The 27216-nt window shown below is 39.5% G+C and overlaps 1 protein-coding gene across 2 annotated transcripts in view; it reads left to right on the top strand.

The window, feature by feature from the left end:
- gabrb1 (gamma-aminobutyric acid type A receptor subunit beta1) overlaps window positions 1-27216 on the top strand; it is a 50942-nt gene that overhangs the window by 795 nt on the left and 22931 nt on the right. The window contains exon 1 of one of the 2 annotated variants that reach the window (XM_066679589.1): window positions 26791-27094. The exons of the other annotated variant lie outside the window; for it this stretch is intronic. Coding sequence (XP_066535686.1) covers window positions 27003-27094 — 92 coding nt within the window. The 5' untranslated portion in view covers window positions 26791-27002. Of the gene's footprint in view, window positions 1-26790; window positions 27095-27216 lie in introns of those variants that run through there. 2 annotated transcript variants of the gene reach the window in all.

The raw sequence follows: 27216 nt of genomic DNA, 5'->3' as shown, positions 1-27216 counted from the left end.
CTGGACATTGTCAAAATCACTCTGGTCCTTACACTTCTCAGTGTTTTCTTCATCACTTGTTGTTGGTTTTAATCTTGAGGCTAATTTGTGTATATGGGGTTGTATCTATCTATCTATATATGTGTGTGTTTGTGTTAGTAAGTACATATAAGTGTATATGAGGTAAAGAGAATGTGATGTGGTGAGTCCTCAGCTTATGAGTCATCTCTGAGGAGTCATTCCCCAAACGAATCCCCAGTCTCCAAAATCACTGAACCATTCTCTAATCTAATCAACTCACCTGCCAATCTCCCTGATGCACAGCCTGTAGCCTTCCACTACATTACTACACTCCTACTGTTCTATACTACATTACACAATAATACATTCACATTACAACCTACATTTTATCAGTTTACTGCACTTTTTCAGTGAGGAAACCACACTGAAATTGCTGTGATTTTACGGAGGCACATAGAAACTAATTAATCTTGTGTTGATTGTATTCACTGAGCTCATTTACATTTACTATTTTCAATCCAAATATTTTCCTCTCACTCGCTGACTACAGCTGCATAGTCATCATATACTTCAGCTATTTTAAGCTTTAAATATATCATAACACCTGTATGATCACTGAAAAATCTAAATGTCGGAACATTGCTGTGAAGACTGAATAATTTTCAGCCACAAAAACATATATGAGGTCAAGTCCTGATGCTGACTGGTTAGTTCTAAATCACAAACACTTCAACTCCAACTCAAACAATACATATTAAATGAGCTACATCAACTACACAACACAGTTCTTTTTTTTAAGACCAAAAGCAACACTGTAGTGCTGTAGTGAGGTGAAATATTTTATTCATGTGGAAATGATGTGAGTGTATATTTGAATCAATTAAATTCGAATCCAGCACTATTTTCAGTGCAGTAACACAGTATGAGGGGTGTGTGTCTGTGTGTGTAAGTGAGAGGGGGTGCAGAAGGACAGAGAAGGAAAGTGTGTTAGAGCATGAGGGCCCAAGCATCTAGATCAAAGTAAAGCAGCAGTGAAATCTTAACTGCCCCCTGCTGAGAAACAGCCATTCCATTTTACTCTATGGCCAGTCATAAATTCCCCACTAGCTTTCATTCTCCCATGTTTTTTGTCTTCCTCTTTTTCACAGTGGTTCTTTCTCCCTCGTCAGTGTTTAATAAAAAAGCTCTAATAACTTGGCTCATGTCCTGACTCCAGGGCTGATGTATAGCAGCAGTCCAGTCCTTGGACCCGTTGGCCAGTTCCATTTATTTTCTCAACACAGAATGCTCAAGGGGCTTTCTCTATCTCTGTAGTGAAGATGATGTATAAAAATATATAAGTGGACAGTTTGATCAGTGAGGTTCTTGGATGGAAATTTCCTCCAACATGTGTCTGGGCTGGGTGGATGGTGATTTTATTTATTTATTTATTTATTTATTAAACTGCCTTCTCTTTGACTCTCTTCACTCCAACCTCAGTGAGTCAGATCACTATGGCAACATCAGCCCATTATCCTCTGTTTGTCACACTGCATCATAATGTTCTCATCTGCTTCTTCACTCATGCCAGGACTCCAAGAGGCATGATAATAAGAAATTAAATTGAAGCAACACACACACATACACACGTTCAATAATAAAGATAACAGTAATTATAATGAGATGGCTGGGCTGGTGTATGTGAGATCTTTTGAGTTGTTACTCCATAAACCCTCTCATTAAAAAATGAACTCCTTCATGAGGGATACAGCAGTCTAAGTGTTGTATGTGTCATCAAGAGCTCGCTAGTTCGATTAGCCATTTAAGGCTGGAGGTCCAAGAGGGCACAAATGACCTCGCTCTCAGTGTAGGTAGGATGCCCCCTCCCCCAGCGCACAGGCAATGTGTTGCTCAACCTGGATTTCTTTTGGCTGACATGAGAGATCTGGACAGTTAGGTTTCTCCACCAAACATGATGAGCTGTCCAGTGGTGTTGTGTTAAGAGAAGTTTAAAAATACATGGTAGTCAGCATCACATATCTCAAAGGAAGCATGTTCTTGTCTTCACCCTCCCAGAGTAGTGGAGCTGTGTGTGACGGAGGGAATATTAGCTATGAGGTTGGAAATTGGGATACATTAGAGCAAATCTGTTAATGTTGTTAAAAGAAATGGAGATAAGAGTGTTCCACAGTGCCACAGTGTTTGTGCATACTGTCACTGTCTAATAATACCTTGGATCTCTGTTTTTGACATTATTCCTTTTTTTTGGCATAATTTAAAAATGAATTATGAAAAAAAAGCAGTGTCTTTAAATTCTCTTGACAAATGGGATCCAAAAATGACTTCAAATAAATTATTTTACTTCACATTTTCAATAAAATACATTAAAATCCACTAGAGAATATACACGGCTTTGTTCTAAAAGCATAGATTTGTTTGTGCTTATGAGGGTGTGGGGGAGGGAGAGAGAGGGAGATTGTGTTCTTTGTGCAGAGTATTGTGGGGGGATTCTCTATTTCTTACATCTCATCTGTACCTTTAGAGTCTGAATTGAGAAGCCTTTTGTACATTTCCTCATTAAGTAAACACTCTTAGCTGTAATGTATCCCAGTCATGATTTCAACAAACAGAGTTCTGATAAACCTGAAGATCTGCCTCAATCCTCTGTCACACTTTAATCTCTAGCGAGAAATCCAGTCTGAGTCAAAGATAAACATACACACCATCACACTCATACAAGTATATTGGTACCTAGTGGCTGATTAAGTGCAGGTGGGAGGAGAGCCACACTTTTGCTGGGTTTTAATGGCAGTGTCTTTTCTATGAAGATGGAAAACAAGCACATGCTCTTTGTGTGTGCTGAGAGAGAGAGAGAGAGAGTGTGTGTGTGTGTGTGTGTGTGTGTGTATGCATGTTTCTCATTGCTTTAAGCAGGAGTTACTCTTTTTTGCCTAATCTTAGACCACACTCAAGAGGTATAGATTCTCAGGTCAGTGGGAGTCAGGGCTTGAGAGAGAAAACCTGTATGTTTCGTATAAGGTAAATCAGATAAAAAACATAATAGGTCATTATATATCTTCCCTATAAGTCAGAGTCATTTTGTGTATGATTACAGCCACATTTGTACAAAAACAAAAAACAACCACATGACCCACTTCCCTTACACATTAAGAAGCCTTGGGCACCCACGATTCTGTCACATGTTCAAGGCTTGGCTTTCCTTGAAACATTATTTGGTAGGTATACCATCATCATCATCATCATCATCTTCTGATCTGCTTTTCCATTTCAGGGTCACGGTGGGTAGGTATACCAGCCACTGTATATCTCTTTCTGAAAGCCCTTCTGTTCTTCTCTCCTTCAGCGGTATCTAATTGACTCTGACATTTTGGGTGTCATGACGAGTGCACAAATTTCTGATGAGTCATGCTGAGCTAAATGCCTAAATACTCCACACATCCTTCAGAGTCTCAGCATCTATCAAGGAGACTGCTGGAGCTATTCAGTACAGTGTGAGGCCAGTTTAACCTTTATGTTAATTTCATTTTGTTTTATTGTGCATTGAGTTTCCTTGGTGAGGTCAGAGATGTGTCCAAATTGCTGGTTTGCTATCTTTCAAAGTGTCCAAAGAAAAAAAAACATACGTTGGTAGGTGGATTGCAGACTCAAAAGTGAGTGTGAGTGTGTGTCACCCTGCGAAGGACTGGCGCCCCCTCCAGGGTGTGTTCCCACCTTGTGCCCAGTGATTCTGGGTAGGCTCCAGACCTGCTGCGACCCTGAAATGGATAAGCAGTTACAGACAATGAATAAATGAATAATAACACAATAAGACCATTTACTGTTCATATTTTCTCCTAATAGAGACATAGTGTACTGGCAAGCATTGTGCTTGTAATAAAGGAAGAAGGAAAACAGTCCTATCAACCTAAGGAGAGTAAGGCCAGCAGTTTTCTCCAGGACTCCCAGTCTCAGAAGACCAATGCTTCACTGGCAATCTCCTGATAATAGAACACCCCCACCCCAGTATATCATTAAATAGAAATAGGTTAAATTATGCTAATATATCTCACATTTCATATTGAAATAATTTTAATTATTTTTTTTATTATTTGTTCATTTAGAAAACTAGACTGCTGAATAATTGTATAATAATTTTTATAAAAGTAGAACATTTTTTTGACTCCTCTTTTCAGTTAAAAAAGAGTTAAATGTCAAGTACACCCCTAACACCTAAACCTAACACCCCACACCTGCAAATTAGACTGTCTTGAAAGCATGAGTATCAGAGCTATACAATACATTGTGGCCAGCAGATACTGAAGATACTTTTTGCGTTAAAGTATCTTCAGCAAGAGATTTAGGTCTTATTCAGAAGGATAATTTAAGATCTGCTAAAAGCACATTGATACACACAGTTGATATAAACATATTACTGTAGTATTTTGCATTACATGATACGTGCATGACACATGCAACCAGACAGAGGCCCAGCATTGTTTTTCCAGAAATAACCACAGACCACTGTTAAATTACTGGATATTATCTTCTACCACAATTTAAGACAATCTATGATATCTGCCAGTGTATGTTTATGGCATGATTATGCCAATGAAAAATATCAGTGCAGTCTTAGTCTGGATGGTTGATTTCTGAGACTGTACATATATTTTTTGTGTTCCTATATTTCTAATTTTGTGTTCCTTGTTTTGCCTAAAATTAATTTTGGTGACGTGTGGAAATTGTTTGTTTGTCGACACACATTAATTAGTGGACAAGCAAACATACACAAATAAAGACCACTTATTTGACCTTCACTCAGCATGAGACGGTGACTCTAATTTAACAGGTCAATAGCCGGTCAATACAATCGGACGGAGGCCTGGAATGGGAGATATCTAAACATGCCATGGAAATCTTACATGCATAGATGTTTATTCCAGCTGTTAACACATTCAGTAAGACAGACATCAATACTGCACAAGCTCTACTAAGAAAATGGATTCATAATTCATATTGAAGTATGGCCATAAACATACTATTATGCATGTCAGCATTTGACTGAAGCCATGTATCTGTATTAACAGTGATTTATTTGTGCCATCATGGCCGACACATGCAACATTATTTTAGAGCTGAAAATACTTGAGAGTTTATATTTCATCATTATACTTACAAATTATCTTGGAGGATTTCAGCTTTCCTTGAATATAATGCAAAATCTACACTTTCCAAATAAGATCTAAAATCCCGTGTTTATCTTTTTTTTATGATAACAAGCATTTATTCTTGTTTTATTTACATAATTATTTTACATCATTTACATACATCATTGGTTTGTTTGGTTGTTGTTTATTTATTTTCATACCCAATTTTCTCCCCAGGTTTAATGAATGCATGATGAATGAGAGTTACACTTGATGAATGAAAGTTACACTTATTTAGCATTTTTTTAAACCCCCAAATTGTTTTACATTCTCTGGGACATTAAGGAGTTGCCTCAAACATATTCCATACACAGCATCCATCTGGATGATGCAACAGCAGCCAATTTGCTCCACTGTGCTCCCCACATATCAGATGTTAGGTAGAGAGAAGATGAATGAATGATTATTGAAGATGGGAATGATTAGGGGGCCAGAAGTGACCATGGTAGCACATTTAGTCATCTGGGTAATATCCCCACTTATTTCAAGGAAATGCCCAGGGATCTCTTATGACCTCAGAATGTCAGGACTTTGGTTTTAAGTCTCATCCGAATGATAGTGCCTTTATTATTATATCTCAGTATGATTGCTGGTGAAAACTGTCTGAGTACAAATTGGCAGCTGGTGTAAAATGCTTTCGGATCTCATTAAAACTTTAATCCTTGTTATGTTTTGAGTTGTAAGTTGAGATTTTGCATTCACATATATGACATATATGGTGGTGCAGCAGGTAGTGTCGCAGTCACACAGCTCCAGAGACCTGGAGGGTGTAGGTTCAAGTCCCGCTCCAGGTGACTGTCTGTGAGGAGTTAGGTGTGTCCTCCCTGTGTCCACGTGGGTTTCCTCAGGGTGCTCCGGTTTTCTCCCACGGTCTAAAAAAACAAGTTGGTAGGTGGATTGGCGACTGAAATGTGTCCATAGGTGTGAGTAAATGTATGAGTGAGTGTCACGCTGTGAAGGACTGGTTCCCCCTCCAGGGTGTGTTCCTGCCTTGCGCCTAGTGATTCCGGGTAGGCTCCAGACCCATCGCGACCCTGAACTGGAGAAATGGTTACATTCAATGAACGAATGAATGACTATATGACATATGGCCGTCATTCTTATTTAAAGCAGTTTATAGTTTTTAACTCGTTATAGAGGTGGGCTGAAGCAGCATTAGGAGTCTTGCTCAAGGAGATTTAAATAAATTACATGGTATGGATGTTCATGTTGACCTTTTTTTTTCAATTTAGCCCCTTCCCCCCTGTTCCCCTGTCCAGTCTCACCCTTGAAGTGTGTAATATATTTCTGGAAACTTCACCTTCACAGCACTATCATACCCATCATCATTTGTTATGTCAATGTGACCCTGTTTTACTGCTCATATAAACAGTTTTTCTCAAAAATCATACTCAGCGCTTTTAGAGGAGACAAGGACACACACAAATACAAAGTGCAATCAAGCACAAACTATACTTACAAATACTACACAAACCCACATACTGCACTAACACATACATACTACACATGCATATACTGCACAGACAATTACATAAAACCGTAAAACCCATACACTATACAAACATATACTGCACAAACACACTGTTCGACAGACACATATTCTTCAAACACATATATAGTCCATAAAAACATACACTATAAAAACACATACATACTGCAAACTGTGTGATTGTGAGTGTGAAGGCAGCAACTTGAAACTAGTGTGCTCTCTCTCTCTCGTCCTGTGTAAATGCTGATGTTTGTGACTGTCTGTTGACACTAGTACTAGACAGTGGAATCCAATGGAGAAGTGTAATTAAAAGTGACAGGCATAGTCAAGCATCAATCTCTTCTCCGTCCAGTAAATTGTGCTGCAGAACACAGGCCTGTGCAAGAATGGAACCATCGTAACTGTTTTCTCTTTCAGTGTTTGTTTGACTGTTGGACATGGGCAGCAAGTCTGTCCAACTGGAGCAGGCCCTGCAGATTTTCCTAGATCATGGCAAGATCAGATGAAAACACACTGGTGTTTAAATTAAGTCTCCTTCTGTTCAGATACTTCTCCCCACACTGGGCTCAGGTTTGCTGAGATAATAAAACTCATTCTCGTACATCTACACCGGAACTAAAAACAGACCCCAAGCAGATCTCATCCAAGACTAAGAACCATTTATCTCAGTATCTCAGCACTTATACATTAATAATTATATCTATTTGGGGCACAAGTGTCTCATGTCTCCTTGTGTAATGCTATCTCATTTGAGGAATTTTTCGAGAATCACCAGTCTCCTGAGCAATCAACAAGTGGCTTTTGTGAAGTGAGTGAATCTGAACTGAGATAAATGTCAAGACTTTCTCAAGTCAAAACATTTCATTACACTCTCTACACCCACCAGAGATGTGAATTTATCTCAGAAAGATTATGAATATCTAGTAACGCTGTAACCACGACCCTGATCTGCATAAATGGTTACAGATAATGAATGAATGAATGAATGAATAGTATTGCTTTACTGTAGCTAATCGCTTATAAGGCTATGTGACACCTAAATAATCATTTCATGACAACTTACAAAAACCTACAAACATAGCTTATAAAGGCTCATTCAAACCAGTGCCAGCTTTCATTGATGTATTCTTATTGGAATAAGCCTTAATTGAAAATTTTTTAAAATATTTTTATATTTCCAAATCTCCAATGATTGGTTTAAAGGGAATGTCAAAGATTGTGGGGAAATGCTGTTCTCGCTAGTTAATTTACGTTCAGAAGCTTCATGTCGTTTAAGGTAGAACAGTATATTTGAGAGGAAAAAATGGCAAAAAAGTTTTTTTGCGGTTGAAGTTTAACTTGTCTGTATGTTTTTTATTCACCATTTAAATTACCACTGATATTCATTTGTTTAGTTTTGTAGCAATGCCATTTCTCTGCCATGAGCAGTGTGAGCATAGTAGCATATCTAACATATTACACTGGATTTGAGTACACAAACAGACTGAAGAGCAGCAAATGGTGAGGAAACAGAGGAAAGTTTATATACAGTAATTTAAAAAAATAAAATAAAATTGTGAACGTTGCCTTTAAGGCCTAAGCAACTGATTGTGTAGTACCAGACTCAAGCCATGGCCACATGACATTCTCCAAGACGTTACCGCGGTGACCTGAGCTTGATGTCACGTTGCTCCAGGACCAGACAGAGCAGCCCCCTGGTTGCCTTGGTAACAGGGAAAGAGTGTGGTGGTGGAGAGAGTTAAGCCTCCTAAAGAGAGGGGAAACGGATGAATATACACACAAACACTTTGATGCTCATACAGGATTAAGAATACTTATCTTTAAATTTCTCCCATTGTATGCAGTTACATTTTCCCCGATGCTGACACTGTCCTGTTAAACAGACTTGTGAAATCTGCTTTAAACGTGACATTGTATGAAAATATCACTTTTTCAGGGCATGTGCATTTTAATGTTGGGATCTGGAGCCTACCAACCCACACAGTGAAAAAAGACCAGTCAGTATTTTGTGAATTACCTATGTTAGAAAACATGGGGTAAATCTGATTCATTCTGATTTGTTGAAACTCATCATCTCAGTCTCATTAATCATGCTGGACCTGCGTTTATGTGAGAGCACAAAGATGAAGTTGAATAGGGCTGTTTAGACAGGGGGAGAGCGGTGCTGTGTTGTTTGATCACTGCAGATATCACATTGGGCCTCACCAACCTCCTTCAGTTGGGAGTAGGGCTGGTGCATTGGTAGGATTATGGAATGGGAAGAAAGTGAGGCTGAAGGGATTTGATTAAATGTCTGCTAAGGGAGACCTGAAATGTGAACACTGAGAATTGTCTGTAAAGATGTTAAGTAAGTAAATTTTGGGAGATAACATAGTCAGTTTTGCTGTGGACTAGCTAACTCATTTCCACCACTCACTAATTACACTCTGCTTCTTTATGAAAAACTCTTTTCTCTCTTCTGTCTTTATTTGCTTTATTTTTTTTTTATTTGCGGAAGGGAGATTCATCACAAAGGCTTTCTGAATGTTAATATTTGCCACACAAAGTATTGAGTATATTGTAAAAAAATGTGTACTGTTAATGCAAGGTTAATAATTTAATATTAAAAAAGCTGTACCTAATATGCTAATATTTATTTAGGGCCCCTGTCAATCACAGGCCCTTAGCATCATCTTAATGTTTTTTTCCTGCTTCCACAGAGTGCCTCTATCAGATCATTAAATGCTACTGTTTAGTTGTTAGTCAGCATTGAATTACTCTGTGCAGGTAAAAAAAAAACATGTTTTCCTGTATTTAATCAAATGTAACTTCTGTATATTGGTTAGATCTAGCAATTAGCCTTTCAGTTCCTTGAAAAAGAGATAATATATATCTTTCTTTAGAAAATCGCTTTACACAGAGATTTTACTTCACATTTGGGAACAGGTAAAAAGCTCCTGGGCCTAAGTTTGGGCTGTAAGGTTGATGACTCATGTTTTGGGATCCACAGTCATGCACAGTTTTTTCATCATCATTTATGTATTACTCATACTGATGATCAAAAGGAACTGTTTTCTTTATATACAATATATCAGAAAGTGTCACTTCCCAGAACCATATAAAATATTCTGCAGGATTAGTAGATTATATTGATACAGATGACACACATATACACACACGCACACACACATACATACACACACGTGTGTGTGTGTGTGTGTGTAGGTGCGTGTATGATTTCTGTAATGGATGAACAGAGCCAGAGTCATGTCTATAGATAGAAGCCGGGGGTCCATTTGTGGCAGGCTGCTGAGAATCTATCAACCTGAATAAATAATGGCATGATGAGAAAAGTGGGACAGTGATAAAGATTTCAGTGGAAAACCACAGCCTCTCCGAGAAAGAGAAAGAATAAGGGGAAAATGTAGAGGAAGACAGACAGGCAGACAGTTAAACAGACAAATTATACAATTACATTTTAATCATTTTTACACTTGAATCGCTCTTCCTCACCTCACTTGATGTAACATTCAGAACACGGTGAAATGCTCTCAGAAAGTGGGCAGAATCTGAGAAATCTCTTGGCTTTCCATAGAAAACCAAACTGAGGAAGTTGGACAGATGGGAAGAGTGCACTCGTCATAATGTCATCACTAGACAAACAACAGCTTAATTCACACACCGGAGACCCCAACCCTTATGACCTTATAAGACCACATATGGAAGAATAAAGCTGCGCCCGTTTGTTTGAGTTTGCAAAGGAGATTGTTCCATTACACTGACAATAAATTTCACAACGTGTATTAAATATGCTGCAATATCATTTGATAACATTAATATTTTCCCATTTCCAGTCTCTCAAAGACTAAAGGAGATGATTACTAAGTACATGGACTAATATGAAAACTAACTGTGTTATTCCTAATGCTTTATAACAGGAAAGTGTCCACTCTGTGTCCATCTGGGTAATGTTGTCAGGCAGTTGTTTTTATTGCTATAACAAGGCTTCTTTTCCTTTGAAAGGGGAGTGATCTTTAAAGCCAAACTGGGCATCTACAAAAACATTTCTAGAACCTATTTAAAATCACTGGTAAAATCTGACAAAATTTGTGGAATAGTTTTTAACATTCATTAACAAGCAATGCCCATGGTTTTTCAGCTTCTTCTACTGGGCCATGCACATATCTCCACCCTGCTGCAGGACATTTCCAACTCGCAAACAGCATTTATTGAATGGCAGGACCTTCCCTACCGCGACCCTGAACTGGATAAGCGGGTTACAGATAATGAATGACTGAACGAGGACCTTCCCTGGAAACAGACGCCATGTTTAGTGTTAGAAGCCATTCCATTCATTTTAAGCTTTTCATCTCTTTTCTGTTTCAGGGGACTCTTGGTTTATTAAAAAAAAAAACACAAGAAAATATTCCTGGCCATTTAAAAATGTTACAAAGTTTTATCCAATATTTTAAATAAAATTCTGTGCAGGTTTCCTCCTCTTCTTTTTTTCTTTTTTTTTTTGCTCTGGAAAATCTGCAGTATATGTATGCAGCCCCTGCTCAATAAATGGGAAACAAGTTAAGTGTCTTGGTCTGAAGTGGCTGAGGAGCTCGCTCTCTCACCATTGCTCATTCAGGCGTGGCAGAGAAACAGCATCTGAAGAGGTTAAGAGAATAGTGGAGAAATATATGAACATTTAACCCTTGTATCGTCTTCACTTTTGAGACCCTCTGGTAGCCCTTGGGTCAAACTGACCCAGGACATATTTGGGGACTTAAAAACAATTCTGATATTACATTTTGCTTCATAAACAATTAACATATTTTGTTTATCTCAATTTGAAACAATAGAGATAACATATATGTCCAATGATTGCAATTAGTATCTACTAGAACACAATTAACAATGGATATGTGAGTAATTTTTTTTGTTAAAAATCCACTACACTCAAGACTTGGGTGTCATAAATCATGTATATCTTGGAAAAAATTAATTGAGACAATGCATTTATTATTTTGAAAATAAAAGTAAATGTAGGCGCTGTTTACTCTTCATGTATTTATGGGTTGTTTTTGTACCCATGGATGTTCCCGCTGGACTTGAGGATCGAACTGGCAGCCTTCCGGTACCAAGCCATTAACCTCTTTTGTCCTACCCAATTGATGTGCAGGTGTGAGGTATATAGTGTGAAAAAATATGGAATAACCTCAAAGAAGTGGTTTGTCAGTGGCCACATGACAGAGGATAAGGAGTGTGAAAAAGTGAGAGCTAACAGCTTCTCTGTGCATAGATTATAATAATGTAAAATATGTGTGTGTCTGTGTATGCATGTGTATTTTACAACTTTCAGAATGTTGTAAAAGGTTTGTAACACTTATGTAACCACGGGTTCTTACAGGCTACAATAGAATTGACTCCAAATTCGGGAGACTGCTAACATCATGAAAGTAATCACAGACCGAAAATGCTACAAAACTAAACAGCCCGAGTAACAAATGAGTTTCTGTGGTAAGTCAAACAGTGAATAAAAGCTTACAGACAAGTTAAACTTTATCCACAAACAAGCTGCAGTCACTTTCTTACTCAAACAGGCCATTCCAAATTAAAGATGAGATCTGAATGAACAGGTGGTAGTTTGTTTTGTTGTGAGCAGCTGTCCAGAATCATCTACATTGCCTTTAAGGAGTTAAACATTATCATCATGTCAGATTAACAACACTATGACACCAATAACAAAAACACAACTAAAATCCGTGTTGTTGTCCTCTGTTCTCCTCTGTGGATGTGTAAACAGTGCTAATCTGTGTTCAGTTTTATGTTCTGCTGTAAAATACACAAGATTCGTTTGCTTTCAGAAAAGGGATGTCATCTGGTTAGAGTCCAAACTCCACTAAAGCCTGTGATCCAGTCACAGTCTGCTGCTGAGAGAGCGGGGGGTGGATGGTTTTTGGGGTGTGAGGGAAGCTCTGGCTCTGGAGACAGTATCCTGTGAATTGGGGGAACTATAACAATACGTCTATATGGTATTTATTTATATTCTTATCCTGAGCGACTCTCAAACATGCTTAATGTTCAGACAGAATGTGTAACCTATCTAGTACAATAGGTTCATTTATATACTGAGCTCAGACGCTGCCAGTTCTGATACCTAGAAAGAACAAAAAAGTAGTAAGCACAATACACAGCATCTGGTCAGTGATCATACCTAGAAAGAAAAGAGTTAAGAGCAGTATAAATTCAAAAACAATCTGTTACGGTGTGCACTTAGGTTAGTGTTCCCTCACAAAGAGACGGGTCTTCAGTCTGCGTTTAAAGAAACAGCCAGTGAAAGTTCGTTCCACCATCTGGGCGCCAGGACTCAGAAGAGTCTTTATGCTATTTACGTGCACTATGACGGGTGAGAGCTGAGCTCAGTGCTCTTTCACAGATAATTATAGCTTTAATGTACAATTAAGAACAAAGTCCCTCAAGCTCCTGATACAACACACGGTAGTGAGAGAGAGAGAGAGAGGCTGTGTCCAGATCCTCTGGTTTATCTCTCCATCAGCTGACTGTTTTTGCATGTCTTTGCACATCAAAAGAGAAAGAGATTAAAAATAAGAGCAACATAAGTAAGAGAGGAAAAAGAGATGAGAAAGTAATAGAAATTGAGGGAACAGGAGTTAGAGAGACAGAAATAAAGGAGAGAAAGAGGTTGAGATGTGTAAAAAAAAGTGAAAGAGCAAGAACATATATTAAAGGGCAGAAGGGCAATTCTGGGTCTGCCTAGGGATTTCTCCGCTTCATTGGGATAGGCAGACTGTGACCCATCTGTCATTCTAAGGGGGCAGTACACTCCACACATTCCTTCTGGCCATCTCTCTCTCTCTCTCTCAAACACACACACAAATAGACACAGGCTTTTGAGCAAACAGACAGAGCTTGAGTGCATGTCATTGGTCAGTGGCCTAGGTGTATATATCTGTAAATGTGTTTTTGTGTTTATGTGTGTGCATGATGTGCTTCTTGAAGTGTGTGTCCAGTGTCTGATGACAGAGGGTCAGTATGAAAGAGGCACAGAAGCTCACATTCCTTATTCATAAGTCGTTTGTCTCTTTCTGTTAATATAGTCATTACAGTAACATGATGAGAAACTAAAATGGACCTTTAAAAAACAATGCAGTATTTCTTTAAATGACCCCTGAAATAAAAGTTATTTAGGAAATTACATAAATGCACCCCCTTTGCTTCACTGACAGCTTCTACTTTTTCTATAGATGCTGGAACATTGCTGTGAAGAATTGATGCATTCAGCCACATAAACAGATGTTTGGTGACTAAAGCCACTTCAGCTTATCGCAAATGTGATGCTCAATCACACCAGTTACTCCTCGGACTAGTATTGGCTGCCTTACACACCTCTAACCCACTCTTGCCATTGGGCATGGTCATCTCAGGCTCATGTACAGCTGCTCCAGACAATCACATTCTGATTATAAATGTTGTCCAAATACTATTGTACAAATGGTGTGCACACTGTTGAACACCTGTTCTAGGAATAGGTGCACGGTAAAACAAGTGTATACACATTTTTGGATATATAGTGAGTGTTTTTCATCCTTAGTGTGCCAAGTGTGCCAAGCATTTGAAATTCCATGAGAATATGTTTTCTGTTTCGTGGATCACTGATATCACTCACCTGAGAGTATCTTGATCAGGATTTGCTAAAAGCTTTGTGTCTTATCTGTGTCAGTCAAACTTAGTTCCAGCTTATAGAAAGTCCAGACTGTAAAAATGAGTGTATGAGAGCACTTTCTCCATATGGAGTACTCAGAGGATTTCTTCCCCACAGGTCACATGTAGGTACCGCACCACAATGACTCTGAGGAGTAACCAGGAACAAGCTTTAGAAAGGTTAACCTTTGAAAGAAGGAGTGATATAACACGTCTGCACATGAGTGCATGCACATACACTGAGCCTCTGGAGAACATGGCCTCCATCTGGATCTGTTTTGTCTGAATACCATGGCCTGAGAGAGAGAGAGAAATCGTCAGGTTTATCTCGCCATCAGCTGACAGCTTTTTGCACATTTCAGCCTCTATATCACTAGAGAAGCCTAAAAAGCCCTTGTAATATTATTTGTGTAGAAAAAGGCAAAACTTCCAACTAGTAAAAGTGCTGAGTGCAATGGTCTCAAAAAGCAAGTTTGCCTTGTTAAGAAAAGTCTTCGTCCCCCACATGTCCAACCACATTCTTCATCACAGTGATGAACGTTTTGCAGAATGAAATCTTAATTCCTTTGGCACAAATGTGGATTTTGGCTCTATTGTGAAGTTCCATTGTTCTGTGTGAGAAAAAATCTTCTACTTTTCAATCTCTTGGAGCTCTTCCAGGCAGGCAATATTATAATGGTTCCAACCGGCAGAACATTAACCTTAGGAGTGATCCAGGACAGAATGGCCACCATTGTGTGCCGTAGGCATTCACTCAGAGTCCAGTTTCGTCCAGTAGAGTTGGGTAATTAGTGCAGCGAGAGTGTGACAGAGTGACACATGAGTTGTTTGCTAATGAACAGTGAATGTTTAAACCTGACAGTCTGATCTGCATATTAACATAATTTAAAGGTATGTCAAGCATTGGCCAGTAATAAGTAAAGGGTTTTTTTTAGGTTCAAAATAAAATATACAGAAAGAAGACATTCAATAAAAGCTGCAAAGTTGTCAAATGTTGCTTCAGTCATTTTGGCAGAAATAGGCCGTTTGCCAGTGTCATATTTTCCTACAGAGTTGAGTTTTTGTCTGTGTGTCATAATAGCTCCCTTGGAACTAGTGTAAACAGCTCCTCAGAAGATCATTGGATTGGTTGTCATGGCAACTGTGATAGCCCGTCTTGCCCACTGATTGTGCCCCTCTCTTGTAATCCAGGCTATCAGCCCCCTACAACGTTTTAGCCTCAACAAGGCAAGAAGTCAGTTCAGTACCATGGACAGAACCTGATCTCTAGACCTCAGTCTGTCTTCATTGGTCCTCTAGGGTTGAAGGGGCTTTGCATGGAACAGTGTGACTCCACTCACAGACACAATCTTAGAGCTCAAAAACAAGACTGCAGGTCAGAATCAGACATTTACCCAGACTGCAGTTCAGTAACAAAGCTTTACCGACACCCAGAGCTCAGCATTACCCAGAATGCTGCTCAGGATTAAGGCATTTCCCAGACTCAAGCAGCCTGAGCCAGAATCACCATAACCAGCCTTCTGCAGCCTGCTCTGTGATGGATAATTATGTGAAATTATGTTCTATTGTGTCAATGTTTCTTTGCAATATGTGAGTGCATGTAATTTTGTAGATGACAGCAGGCATACTTTGTGTGGGGGGAATGTGTGTGTGTATGCGAGTTTGTGTGGCTAATAAGAATACAAAGGTCTCAATCAATTTGTCTGTGGGTGTAAAGAGAGTAATAACATATGCCATATAAGAAAGGAAAATGCACACTGATTATTAGGAAGAGTTAGTGCAAAACGTTGAAACTGCAGGCGCTGTGTTTTTCTTTGGTACGAGCTGCCCGAGTCGCTCGTTTGGCCTCGGCGTTTAGGTTGCTTCCATGTGGCGGATAGGTTCAGAATCAAATGACTACAGCTTGGTAGCGTGGTTTTAAAGGGCAGTACATGAACACACAGTGGGGACATAACAGAATAAAAATAATTTATATTGTCATTATAGACAACTTATGTTGATTAGAAGTTCTGAATGTCGATTAATTTTGTATTAATTGCCCAACCCTAGTTAAGGTCAAGTCAAGCTTAGTGATAGGGCTAGGCTTAGACTAGTTAGTATGGTCATGTAGAGTGTAAGTCTTCACAAAATTAATAGAGGTGTATATAATGTCCTCTCAATCATGTATGGATATCAGATGTGCTTGATGAGACAGTACACAATATGCTCTCCCAATTCCCCACTTAGTTTTCACTATTCCCACCACGCTAATAAAATGGCAAGGAGAAGGCTAGCAGATGCTTCATAGAAGACATGTGCCATTGCATCTTTATAAACAGGTTTTAAACATACATGGAGGATGCTAACTGACAGATCTTATATTTCAGCTAACAAAACCTTTGCCTTGTTAAGAATGGTATTGAATAACTTGAAGGAGCGAGACAGATTCATACAGCTCTTACAGTAATGACCAGGCTAACAAAAATGGCTGAGCCACTCTGGAGCCAATGATCTACAATGAAAATAATGGCTTGGTTTAGTAACAAGCAGTGTAACTGGGTTAATTCAACACAAATATGTATTGAAATGCATATCGTAGTTCATTTTTTACAGTGTATTCTAAATGTATTTTGGCCAATTAACCCTGAAAAATCATTATAAACAACAACCACACACATGTACATGCGTGTAGTGGCTTGTGACAGAATCGAAATATCGCATTAAAAACAGAGGTTAGACACTGGCTCTTATAATAATAGATTAATTGTAGTAAGAAGGACAAAATAAAATAAACAATGCAAGCCTAGTTGACACTGAAGTCTGTTCCAGATGCAGTTTGGCAGGAGGACACTGAAGTCAAGACGGATGACAGCTTCTCGAAATTTGTTGAGTGATTAAAGATAAAAATAGATTTGTCACCAAGCCTTCTAACAATGTCCTCTTTTAAACTCCTTTCTACCCCCTCAGTTCAATACTGCATCTACATGCACACTAACAGTCTATCAGAGATGTTACATTTTTTTTCGAACACTAGACCTCCTGCTGTAATATGTTACCTTAGACACAGTGTAAAAGAATTAGCAGAGAATCTGTAAATGTCAGACTTTCCAATTCAGTAACCTTGACATGGATATTGTAAGTTGCTGCTTTGAGAAAATGGCTTGTAATCATAACTGTCCAATCCTCTTCTAAATGTGCCCAAAGCTAGCGGAGTCTGCCAGTGTGTAATTACTGATATTTATGGGTTGCGGCAGAGAAGGGCAACAAAACATCAAAACACACTGCTTCCAGGACTGTGCTGATGCAGTAGCATTTCTGAATGTGGCCTGTGAATGCTTCATGTTTGGTCCAGCAGATGACATCCCTCAATTTTGACAGCAACGTGAGTAGATGGATGCCCTCTGTGTTCTTGGCAATGACTCTCATTTGTGGCCAAGATGCTGACGAACCCACTCTCCTAGATTTTATTAATAAAAACAAAAAAGAAACAAATTATCAAAAAGAAAATCAGCCACACGTTTGACAGCAATCTTTGAGCTTACATGATTCAGATATACAGCGATCCTGAATTGGAAAAGCGGTTACAGATAATGAATGAATGATTCAGATATGTTCGGTTACACATGAATATTCCATCAACACAATGTGAGAGGAATGGTGTTACTGTCTTGTTTTTCACGTGGAGTACATATGAATGAAGTGAATTCAGAGCATGTTATTAGCTTTAAAGTAGTTCATATGCACCACACATTTAGATAAAATAATGCCTGTTAAATTGGGAAATATATTATGCATTCATCTTCTATTCCACTTAATCAAGTTCAGGCTCGCAGTGGCAACAGAGTGAGCAAAGAACTCCCCCCTCCCCAGTGTTTCCAGGAAAGCTGGGAAATATAATCCCTCCAGCATATCCTGGATCTACTCGGAAGCTCCCTTCAGTTGACTGTTTCTGGTAGACCTCTAGCTGGAGGCGTCTTTACTAGAGGCAGAAACCAAGTCAACTGGCTCCTCTCAGTGCCAAGGAACAGCAGTTCTACTCCAGACGTCTGTGTTTTGGACACTTGCATCCGCAAAAACACTAAAAACAAAAATGTGTTTTGGCGACAGCTCATGACCACAGGTGAGGGCGGGGATGTAGATAAACTGGTAAATGTAGAGCTTTGCTGGTACGTTGACTGTATTACTGCAGGTGCTGCACCTAGGTTTTTATCCGCTACCCAAAGCCATCCTGTCCCAGACTACGCCTTGCCACCATCTTCATGAATATCAGGAGCCAGAGTAGAAGGTACAGCTCTGACAGTATCCAATTCAATGCCAAGAATGTGTACACAACTCAAATAAACACCAAATGGCTCAACTCAACAACCCTGGCACCTCATACTCTCAGAGCACCGCCTACAGAATATCTCATGTAACGTGGTCATATGCCTTCTCCAGATCCACAAAACGTTTAGAATGGAGAAGCAAACTCCCATGCCCCCTCAGATATCTATGAGAAAGTGAAGAGCTGATCTGCCGTTCCATGGCCAGGACAAAATCCGTATTGTTCCTCCAGAAAAATATTTGTATATATTCTCTTTTCCAGAACCATGAAACTCACTATGACAATGGGACTGAGATGTCATAATAATTGGCATACACTCTGCTAACTCCTTTTTTTTTTTTTTAAAGGGATACATCACCATTGTTAGTCAATTCAAAATCTTTGTTCGCAATGTCCATGGGATCTTGTACATATGTGTCAGCCAAGACACATCAGGGCAGTGGAACAGTGAGACTACCTGGTGCATCACCTTGCCACCTACTTATTATTCATTCATTCATTGTCTGAAACCACTTATCCAATTCAGGGTCGCGGTGGGTCCGGAGCCTACCCGGAATCACTCGGCACAAGGCAGGAACACACCCTGGAGGGAGCGCCAGTCCTTCACAGGCAGACACACACTCACACATTCACTCACACCTACAGACACTTTAGAGTCGCCAATCCACCTACCAACGTGTGTTTTTGGACCATGGGAGGAAACCCACGCGGACACAGGTAGAACACACCAACTCCTCACAGACAGTCACCCAGAGCGGGACTCAAACCCACAACTGGAGCTTGGAGCTGTGTGACAAAGACACTACCTGCTGCCCCACCGTGCTACCCCTTATTATTATTATTGTTATTATTATTATTATAAATGGTGTATTATTTATATATATACATATATATATATATATATATATATATATTTTTTTTTTTTTTTTGTCAAATGTTCTTTTTTGTTTCCCTTGTTCCCTAAATATACAACTTATCACTGACCTGATACTGAGTACAGAAGAGTGGCCTCTGACTTTTACATTGTACTGTAGTTAAGTAATAATATGCTTTAATGTGAAATGATCCTGGGATCTTTAAATGTAATAAATGTACTTAGTAAACATACTGTGTGTATTTAAAAAATGTACATTCATTTCTTTGGCTGAGGAGCCCCCTTGAGATGAAACCATAATATTACAATACAGTGTGTATCGTGTGTGTGTGTGTGTGTGTGTGTGTGTGTGTTATTACATTCTGCCAATCGTTTTGTAAACTCTTACCTAAAAACATAATTATTCAATGATCCCTAAAGGGCCGCAAAACAAAAAACAAACAAACAAAAAAACAATCTGTGCAAAAATGACAAGTTTTACAGAAGTCAGTAATATTCTTAAATGTTTAAACTTTAAGATAGAGGTGCAATCAGACATTTAAAAAATGAACACTGTAAAAACGATTTCTGATTTTTTTTCTTGTGAAGATTAATATATACACCCTGTGTGCTAATTGTCTAGATTGCTAATCTTTATTTACTCATTGAACAGGCCACTTTATCACAACAATTGCCCCCTGAGAGATTTGGCAGGAGGTTACACTGGGGCTAAATAAACAACACAGGACATTGTAAAAACAGAAAACATGTTTTGTCAAAGAAATGTTTTATATTCAGTAAATTTATCTAGTTGCGACAACATTTTGTGTGTGTGTGTGTGTGTGTGTGTGAGAACTACTTTGGATTTGTTCACATAATTATTAAATAAATACCAAAATGTTGACCAAGCTATGAATATGCAAAACATTCATTCATTCATTATCTGTAACCACTAATCCAGTTCAGGGTCGCGGTGGGTCCAGAGCCTACCTGGAATCATTGGGTAGGGACAGGGGCACACCGTGGAGGGGGCGCCTGTCCATCGCAGGGCAACAAACACTCACAAGTTCACTCACAGACTCACACGTATGCACACATTTGAGTCGCCAATCCACCTACCAATGTGTGTTTTTGGACTGTGGGAGGACACGGGGAGAACACACCAAACTCCTCACAGACACAGTCGCCCCAAGCGGGGATTGAACCCCACAAACACAGAACCCTGGAGCTGTGTGTCAAGCTGTGGCACAGAGCAAATCCATATTAAAAATAAATAAAATACAAAGGTGAGTAAGAGGACAGATTAACTAAAGACAAATTATACTCTTCCAATACAAACATTTATTTAAGTGTAACAGAGAGTGGAGAGATTGGGAATGGATGGGGGTGTTGCTGATTTGCCTTGCACTTCTAGATTTATTAGCTCCCATAGGTTTTGCCATGTCTTCTTTTTTTTATATCCTGTCCAGATATTCCAGCTAACAATTTTTCATGAGCAATCATTTGAAAATTCCCACTGTTCATCCAACATGGGTTTTTTAGTTGGATATGAAAAGCTGACAGGGAAGTTTTATTATTTCACTGAACACAACATTTTAAGTTGAAAGGAAAAATTGATACAGATAATAGCTCAACATAATTTTGGTGGGTGGGCACGATGGTGCAGCAGGTAGGTGTCGCAGTCACACAGCTCCAGGGGCCTGGAGGTTGTGGGTTCGGTTCCCGTTCTGTGTGACTGTCCGTGAGGAGTGTGGTGTGTTCTCTCTGTGTCTGCGTGGGTTTCCTCCGAGTGACTGTCTGTGAGGAGTGTGGTGTGTTCTCCCTGTGTCTGCATGGGTTTCCTCCAGGTCACTGTCTGTGAAGAGTGTGGTGTGTTCTCTTTGTGTCCGCATGGGTTTCCTCCAGGTGACTGTCTATGAGGACCTTGGTGTGTTCTCCCCATGTCTGCGTGGGTTTCCTCCGGGTGCTCCGGTTTCCCCCGGGTGCTCCGGTTTCCCCCCACAGTCTAAAAACACATGTTGGTAGGTGGATTGGCGACTCAAAAGTGTCTGTAGGTGTGAGTGTGTGAGTGAATGTGTGTGTCTGTGTTGCCTTGTGAAGTATTGGCACCCCCTCCAGGGTGTATTCCCGCCTTGCGTCCACCACGACTCTGAACTGGATAAGCGGTTACAGATAATGAATGAATGAATAATGTGAATGAATAATTTTTGGTTGTGGGTCAACTGTTTTAATCTTTTATCTTGTGCCAACAAATATATTTTTTATTTTCCAAACATAACTACACAATGATTTTTTGCAGTGTGGGTTTCTGGGTGCACGAAGGATGGCAGTATCTCCTCAAACTGCACTATTATAAATTAAAATTGCTTTGCAACTTTGTAAGTTTCAGCTCTTTCATCAGAACATCACACATTTGATCCCAGCTGATTCTATAAGGAAGTAGAAAGGGTGTCATACCTCTCCCGTAAGTAGTGTTAGCCAATGTGGGCATCTTTTAAATTACAAAACAGAACTGGACACTTAGCTTTCTCCTGAGGAAATGTATTTAATCATTTTGTTGCTGTGCATAGCAATTACAAAGATGGTATTTGTTATAACTGTGCTCATTTAGGTGCTGTGCCCACAGTTTTAGTAGACGCTTTGGTGAAAAATAATGTTTTAAATTGACGAATAAGTTTGAAACATACGGTTTGATACATTTGGTACAGTTTTAATACGTTTGATACAAACAGTAGGCCTATTTCTGTCTATCTACATTTTGATAAATATTGATAAATAAATTTTGCAGCTATTATATTCATACCAATAACGCTATTGGCTTATTTTCATTATTTCCCATCTCAAATAGTGAAACAGTTACAGGTGCTTTCTAATTGTTTTACCATTTAAGATGAAACAAAAAATTTCAAACAAACTGGAGAGCAACCAGCTAAGCTGGCTTCTTCTTCATTCCACCTAATATTCGCTCCTTATTTGTCAGCTGTTTGATACATTTTTCTGTCCCACTTTTAATAATTTTTTTCTAGTGAAATGAACTCTTTGAACCATTGTAATTTAAATCTGTAGTGTCACAGTTTGTAACAGTACAGTGTGTACGACTGTGGCACCTAGTGGTGAGACTGCAGATAGCAATAATCTGTGTACCCCTCCATCAGCCGTCCTTTTGCAAGGTGCTCATGTGTTTTGTTTGTCTGTTCTGTGCTACTCTCTAGATGGTGGTGAAACATAGCAGCCACTGTGAGTAGTGGCCCATGCTCTCTATGTAGATATGAAACCTGAAAGCATATGACTCATCATGTCATATTCCATTTCCTCACATAAATTCCCCTCAACTATAAACTTGGCGTATGTAATTTCATTTAAATTAATGCAGAAATATGTAACTCATATAAATTGGACCGTTTGTAATTTTTATTTACCATGACCATTTACCATTTGACACAGTGTAAATGGCAGCTGGTGTTTTCAGAATATGTCATGATTTGTGGAGGCAATATTTTGTCCTGACAACAGTGATTTGCTACTGTACCTGTTTGAAGGTAATTATATTGACTGTCCTCGCCCTCCTTTTCTTTAAGCTTTGTTCTTACTCATTCTGTTTCTCTTTAGGGTGATGTCCCCTAAATAACAACTTTGATCTCTCTCTCTCTGTGTGTGTGTGTGTGTGTGTGTGTGTGTGTGTGTGTGTGTGTGTGTGTGTGTGTGTGTGTGAATTTCAGTGCATAGCCTGAGGGATGAGACATGAGTGAAGTACAAGAGACAGTTTTTCTCAGGGTGGCACATACATATTTGGAACATGTTGCCCAGCTAAACTTGACAAACTCATCCATAAAGAATGCTGACAGTTATCTTTCCCCAGAGCACCAATGAAAACCAATAAAATCATCTTATAATATACAGCAAATGGCATTTTTCCACCTCATTTGAAAACTTGTGAAATCCCCCATGACATGTCACTATACCTTGATGATAGGATGCTTATCTCTGCTTGTCCAGCTCATTGATTCTGTCAGAAGGGCACTTTCATAAAACCCTCAAGCATTTGTTTACCTTTAACTGAATGCCACAGATCATTGTCAGGTTCAAGAAGAGGGTCACTATTGTTATAATATTTTCCAAAATGTATAAACCAAACTGTCAGTGTCTGACAGCTCTAAGAAGACCAAGGGGAAGTCTCTTAGTCTCTTTCCCACAAGTGTTCTAGTCATTTGCCAAACACCCAAATCATACAACGTTACAAAGCTGGGAGAGTGAAGACCCGCACATGCTTCCTCTGAAGCAGGAGAAGCTAATCACAGCTTCTTTTCAAAATGCTGATGTTGCAACATCAGTGGAGCTCACCATGCTTGGAGGAGAACATTAAATATAATAAGTTAATCAATCAATCAATTAAATTTTATTTATATAGCGCTTTTCAAAACAAAAAGTCATCACAAAGCAGCTTTACAGAGATCCGGGTCCAAGCCTCCTATGAGCAAGCCAGGGGCAACAGTGGCAAAGAAAAACTCCCTCAGCGCACAAGGAAGAAACCTTGGAAGGAACCAATACTCATACGGGGAACCCATCCTCCTCGGGTCGACACCAGAGACACAACAGAGAACAGGACAGAAGTGATATGACCATGTTGCCTTGCATTGCATTGTTTCAGACTCCTGGGGAGATTTTATGTAGGAATTTTGGACATAAGTTCACATGTTCTCCCACCGCAACAGCATAAAAGCAAAAAAACACATGTCAGTAATTTTATGTTATTTTATTATTATTATGATTATTTTTTATATTTATTATTTTAAGTTTAGATTTCTCTCAGGATATAAATACTGTCTACCCTTTAAGTTGCAGGTTCAGTAATTCTGGACAGAACTGAACACTCAATAGAAGTGTGAAATGACACCAAAGAGGTTGTGTTTCTTTAAAGTTGAACTCAATTGGAAATCTGAATGCATTATCCTTCCCTTAAATGACATGTTTTTGACTGAAACAGAAATTTTGATGTGGGTGGGAAGTAAATTAATAATCTGATTGGATTGTGATAAGCATGCACCTCACCTTGTAGGGTGTAAATGGGTCCAGTTGGACTGACAGAATAAAATAAAAATAAATAAACAATCATTTTTAAAAATCATTCAAACAAAGCAGCCTATAGAATAGTGGCTGCCGTGTGTGTTTGCGTTTGTGTGTGTGTGTGTGTGTGTGTGTATGTGTGTGTGTGTGTGTGTGTGAATAAGAGATTAGTGTTTTTGCTCAGTGATAGCAGAGGGTGGTTTTCTATTATTGGGTCATTCAAATTTTTTTTACTGCAGTGAAATGTCAGAGGGGTCAAGAGGCAGACAAATGCCACTACAGCTCAGAACATAGCTCCAGAAAAACAAGAACCATGTCTTTAAAATGACATGACACAATGGTCAACAACAAGCAAGGTCTTTAATACAAACCTGGAAAAAAATTTTTTACCACACCTGTTAAGCGCTGCTCCACATATATAAGCAATCATGATAGCGTGATTGATTATATATGTGGGGCAATCACATATGCGTGCGACACTCAGAATTGTCATTAAAAATTAGTTGTTATTTTTTTTCTTATAAATTACCATATATTTTGCAGCAACACACTTTTTTGGAGGCCCTTTCTCGTCATCAATAAATCCACAAAAGTTCTATCAAATTTCCATATTTAGAAGGAATTTCCAAAGCAATATTACCTAAAGTCTTAAAAGAATTTTAGATGTAACCCTAAAGCTTCACCTGAAAACTGTGCGCACTAAATTAATATTTTTTCAGGTTTAATGAAAAGGTTAATTTGATATGTTTTGCCCTGAAAATAATGTTGAGTGTTTTAGTAACTTTTTTCTAATATTCAAAGGCTGGCACGTACACAGATAATTTTGAGGGCAGGTGCTCAAGCTAAAGAATAGGGTACCCATCACCAACATTATTCATAAAAAAATAAATAAATAAATAACAGCAGCAACAAAAAAGAAACAGACACATCAATAAATGTCTAATCAAATAACTCACATTGCACAAAGTTTTGTCCAGGATGCCGTAATTATAGCATATTGTATGTTTGTATCTATTTTCAACACTTTACTGTAAGAGCTACTTTGACATTCTCCAGCAAAATATTAGTGGTCATGCTTTTTTTCATGATTTTAAATGAAAGAAAACTAGTGAACTTGTGTAATTTGGAAAACAGCAAAACTGTCTTTAAATTCTGTCTGCTGCAGTTTGCTCCTCCCCCCAGGAAGCCATGTAATGTTTTCAGCGTTACTATAATATTTTGTTGTGTTGTGGTTACATTTGTACCAAACAACATCAGGGACTGCACAAACACTGTCATTACCTCTCTGCCTGATGCTGCGGGTCAGAGAAAGATTGTGAGGTGGGAGCTTGTATGCACCGCAGATCAGATCAGGGCAGAATTCTCACAAGAACTCAAATAATTGCCCGACAGATATCTTAACACTAACATTTGTATTTTTAAATATTGATGAATGAAAAAAATATTGGGCTCCAGCAGAAAGGGCACGTTTCTCATCCAGGGCAAAAGAACAGGTGCTTGAACACCACTAGGGGTCTATGTGCACGTTGGAGTGGTGTGTGGAGTTATTGTTGTAATATTTGAATGAAGTATGTGTCTCTGATGGTGTTTGAGAGGTAGAGTCAGCGAATCTGTTGTATTGATTTGAGCTGTTGCTGCAGCAGTATCTACAGAGCGAGGCTGAAGTACATTGAGAGGGAGGGAGAGAGAGAGCAAATAGAAAAAGATGAAGAAAAAAAGTGGGCGAGAGGAGAGTGAGGGTGGGTGAGAGGATAAATACCCAAAATAAATAAATAAATAAATAAAAACGACAGCGAGAGAGACAGAACAAAAGAGAGTGAGAGAAGACAGACAGAGCGCGCGCGAGAGAGAGCGCGAGTAGCTGGTAAAAAACCGCTCACTGGAAAACAATGTGTTGTTGTGTGTGAAACCCCAGTGATTTGTGGATCACGGTCCCGCTCTGTTCAGGTAGCACGTGCTACTTTTGTAGGTGAGCAACTGAGCGCGCGCGCCACAACACCGACACACTCCGCAGCCACTTCAGGTCTCCTCGCGCCGTCCGCGTACGGCGCCGGGGGGAGGAGTAAACGGGGTGAGATGAGAGCTGACCGGAATACTGATATCTACACTGACACAGCCCGCAAACAGCCCCTCCACCAGCCTCGCGCGCGCACCTTCATCATCATCATCCACAGCAGCAGAGCAAGAGGAAGCAGGGGTGGGAAACCGCTGCAGCTCACACCGCTTTCCCGCACACCGTCTCGCGCTCATTCGCGCACTTATGCGGGCCGCATCGCCGCGCATGCGCGACGGCGTAGCAGAGACGGCAGACTTAAGCTTCGGGCTCCGTGCTCTCTCTCTCTCTCTCTCTCTCTCTCTCTCTCTCTCTCTCTCTGAGAGGGTGAGTGCGTCTCTCGCTCTGCGCGCGTGGCGGGAGTGATGCGTCTGAGCGGAGACGGGTGTCGCGCGGGGGTCGCGTGCTTCTCGCTGCTGATGGCTTTGGCGCTCGGCCGCAGCCCGGTGGCGCACAGGTAAGACATCACACATCTGTCCGCACGCGCCGCACGGCTCAAACATCTGTTTGCGCGCACACGCTTTAATACTTTCTCTCTCTCTCTCACTCTCTCTCTCTCTCTCTCTCTCTCTCTCTCTC

The sequence above is a fragment of the Hoplias malabaricus genome, chromosome 8 (genome assembly GCF_029633855.1).
Source record: "Hoplias malabaricus isolate fHopMal1 chromosome 8, fHopMal1.hap1, whole genome shotgun sequence".
In the NCBI taxonomy this organism is placed as follows: Eukaryota; Metazoa; Chordata; class Actinopteri; order Characiformes; family Erythrinidae; genus Hoplias; species Hoplias malabaricus.
Note: the sequence above shows the minus strand (reverse complement) of the source record. Positions and strands in the feature narration are given on the sequence as shown.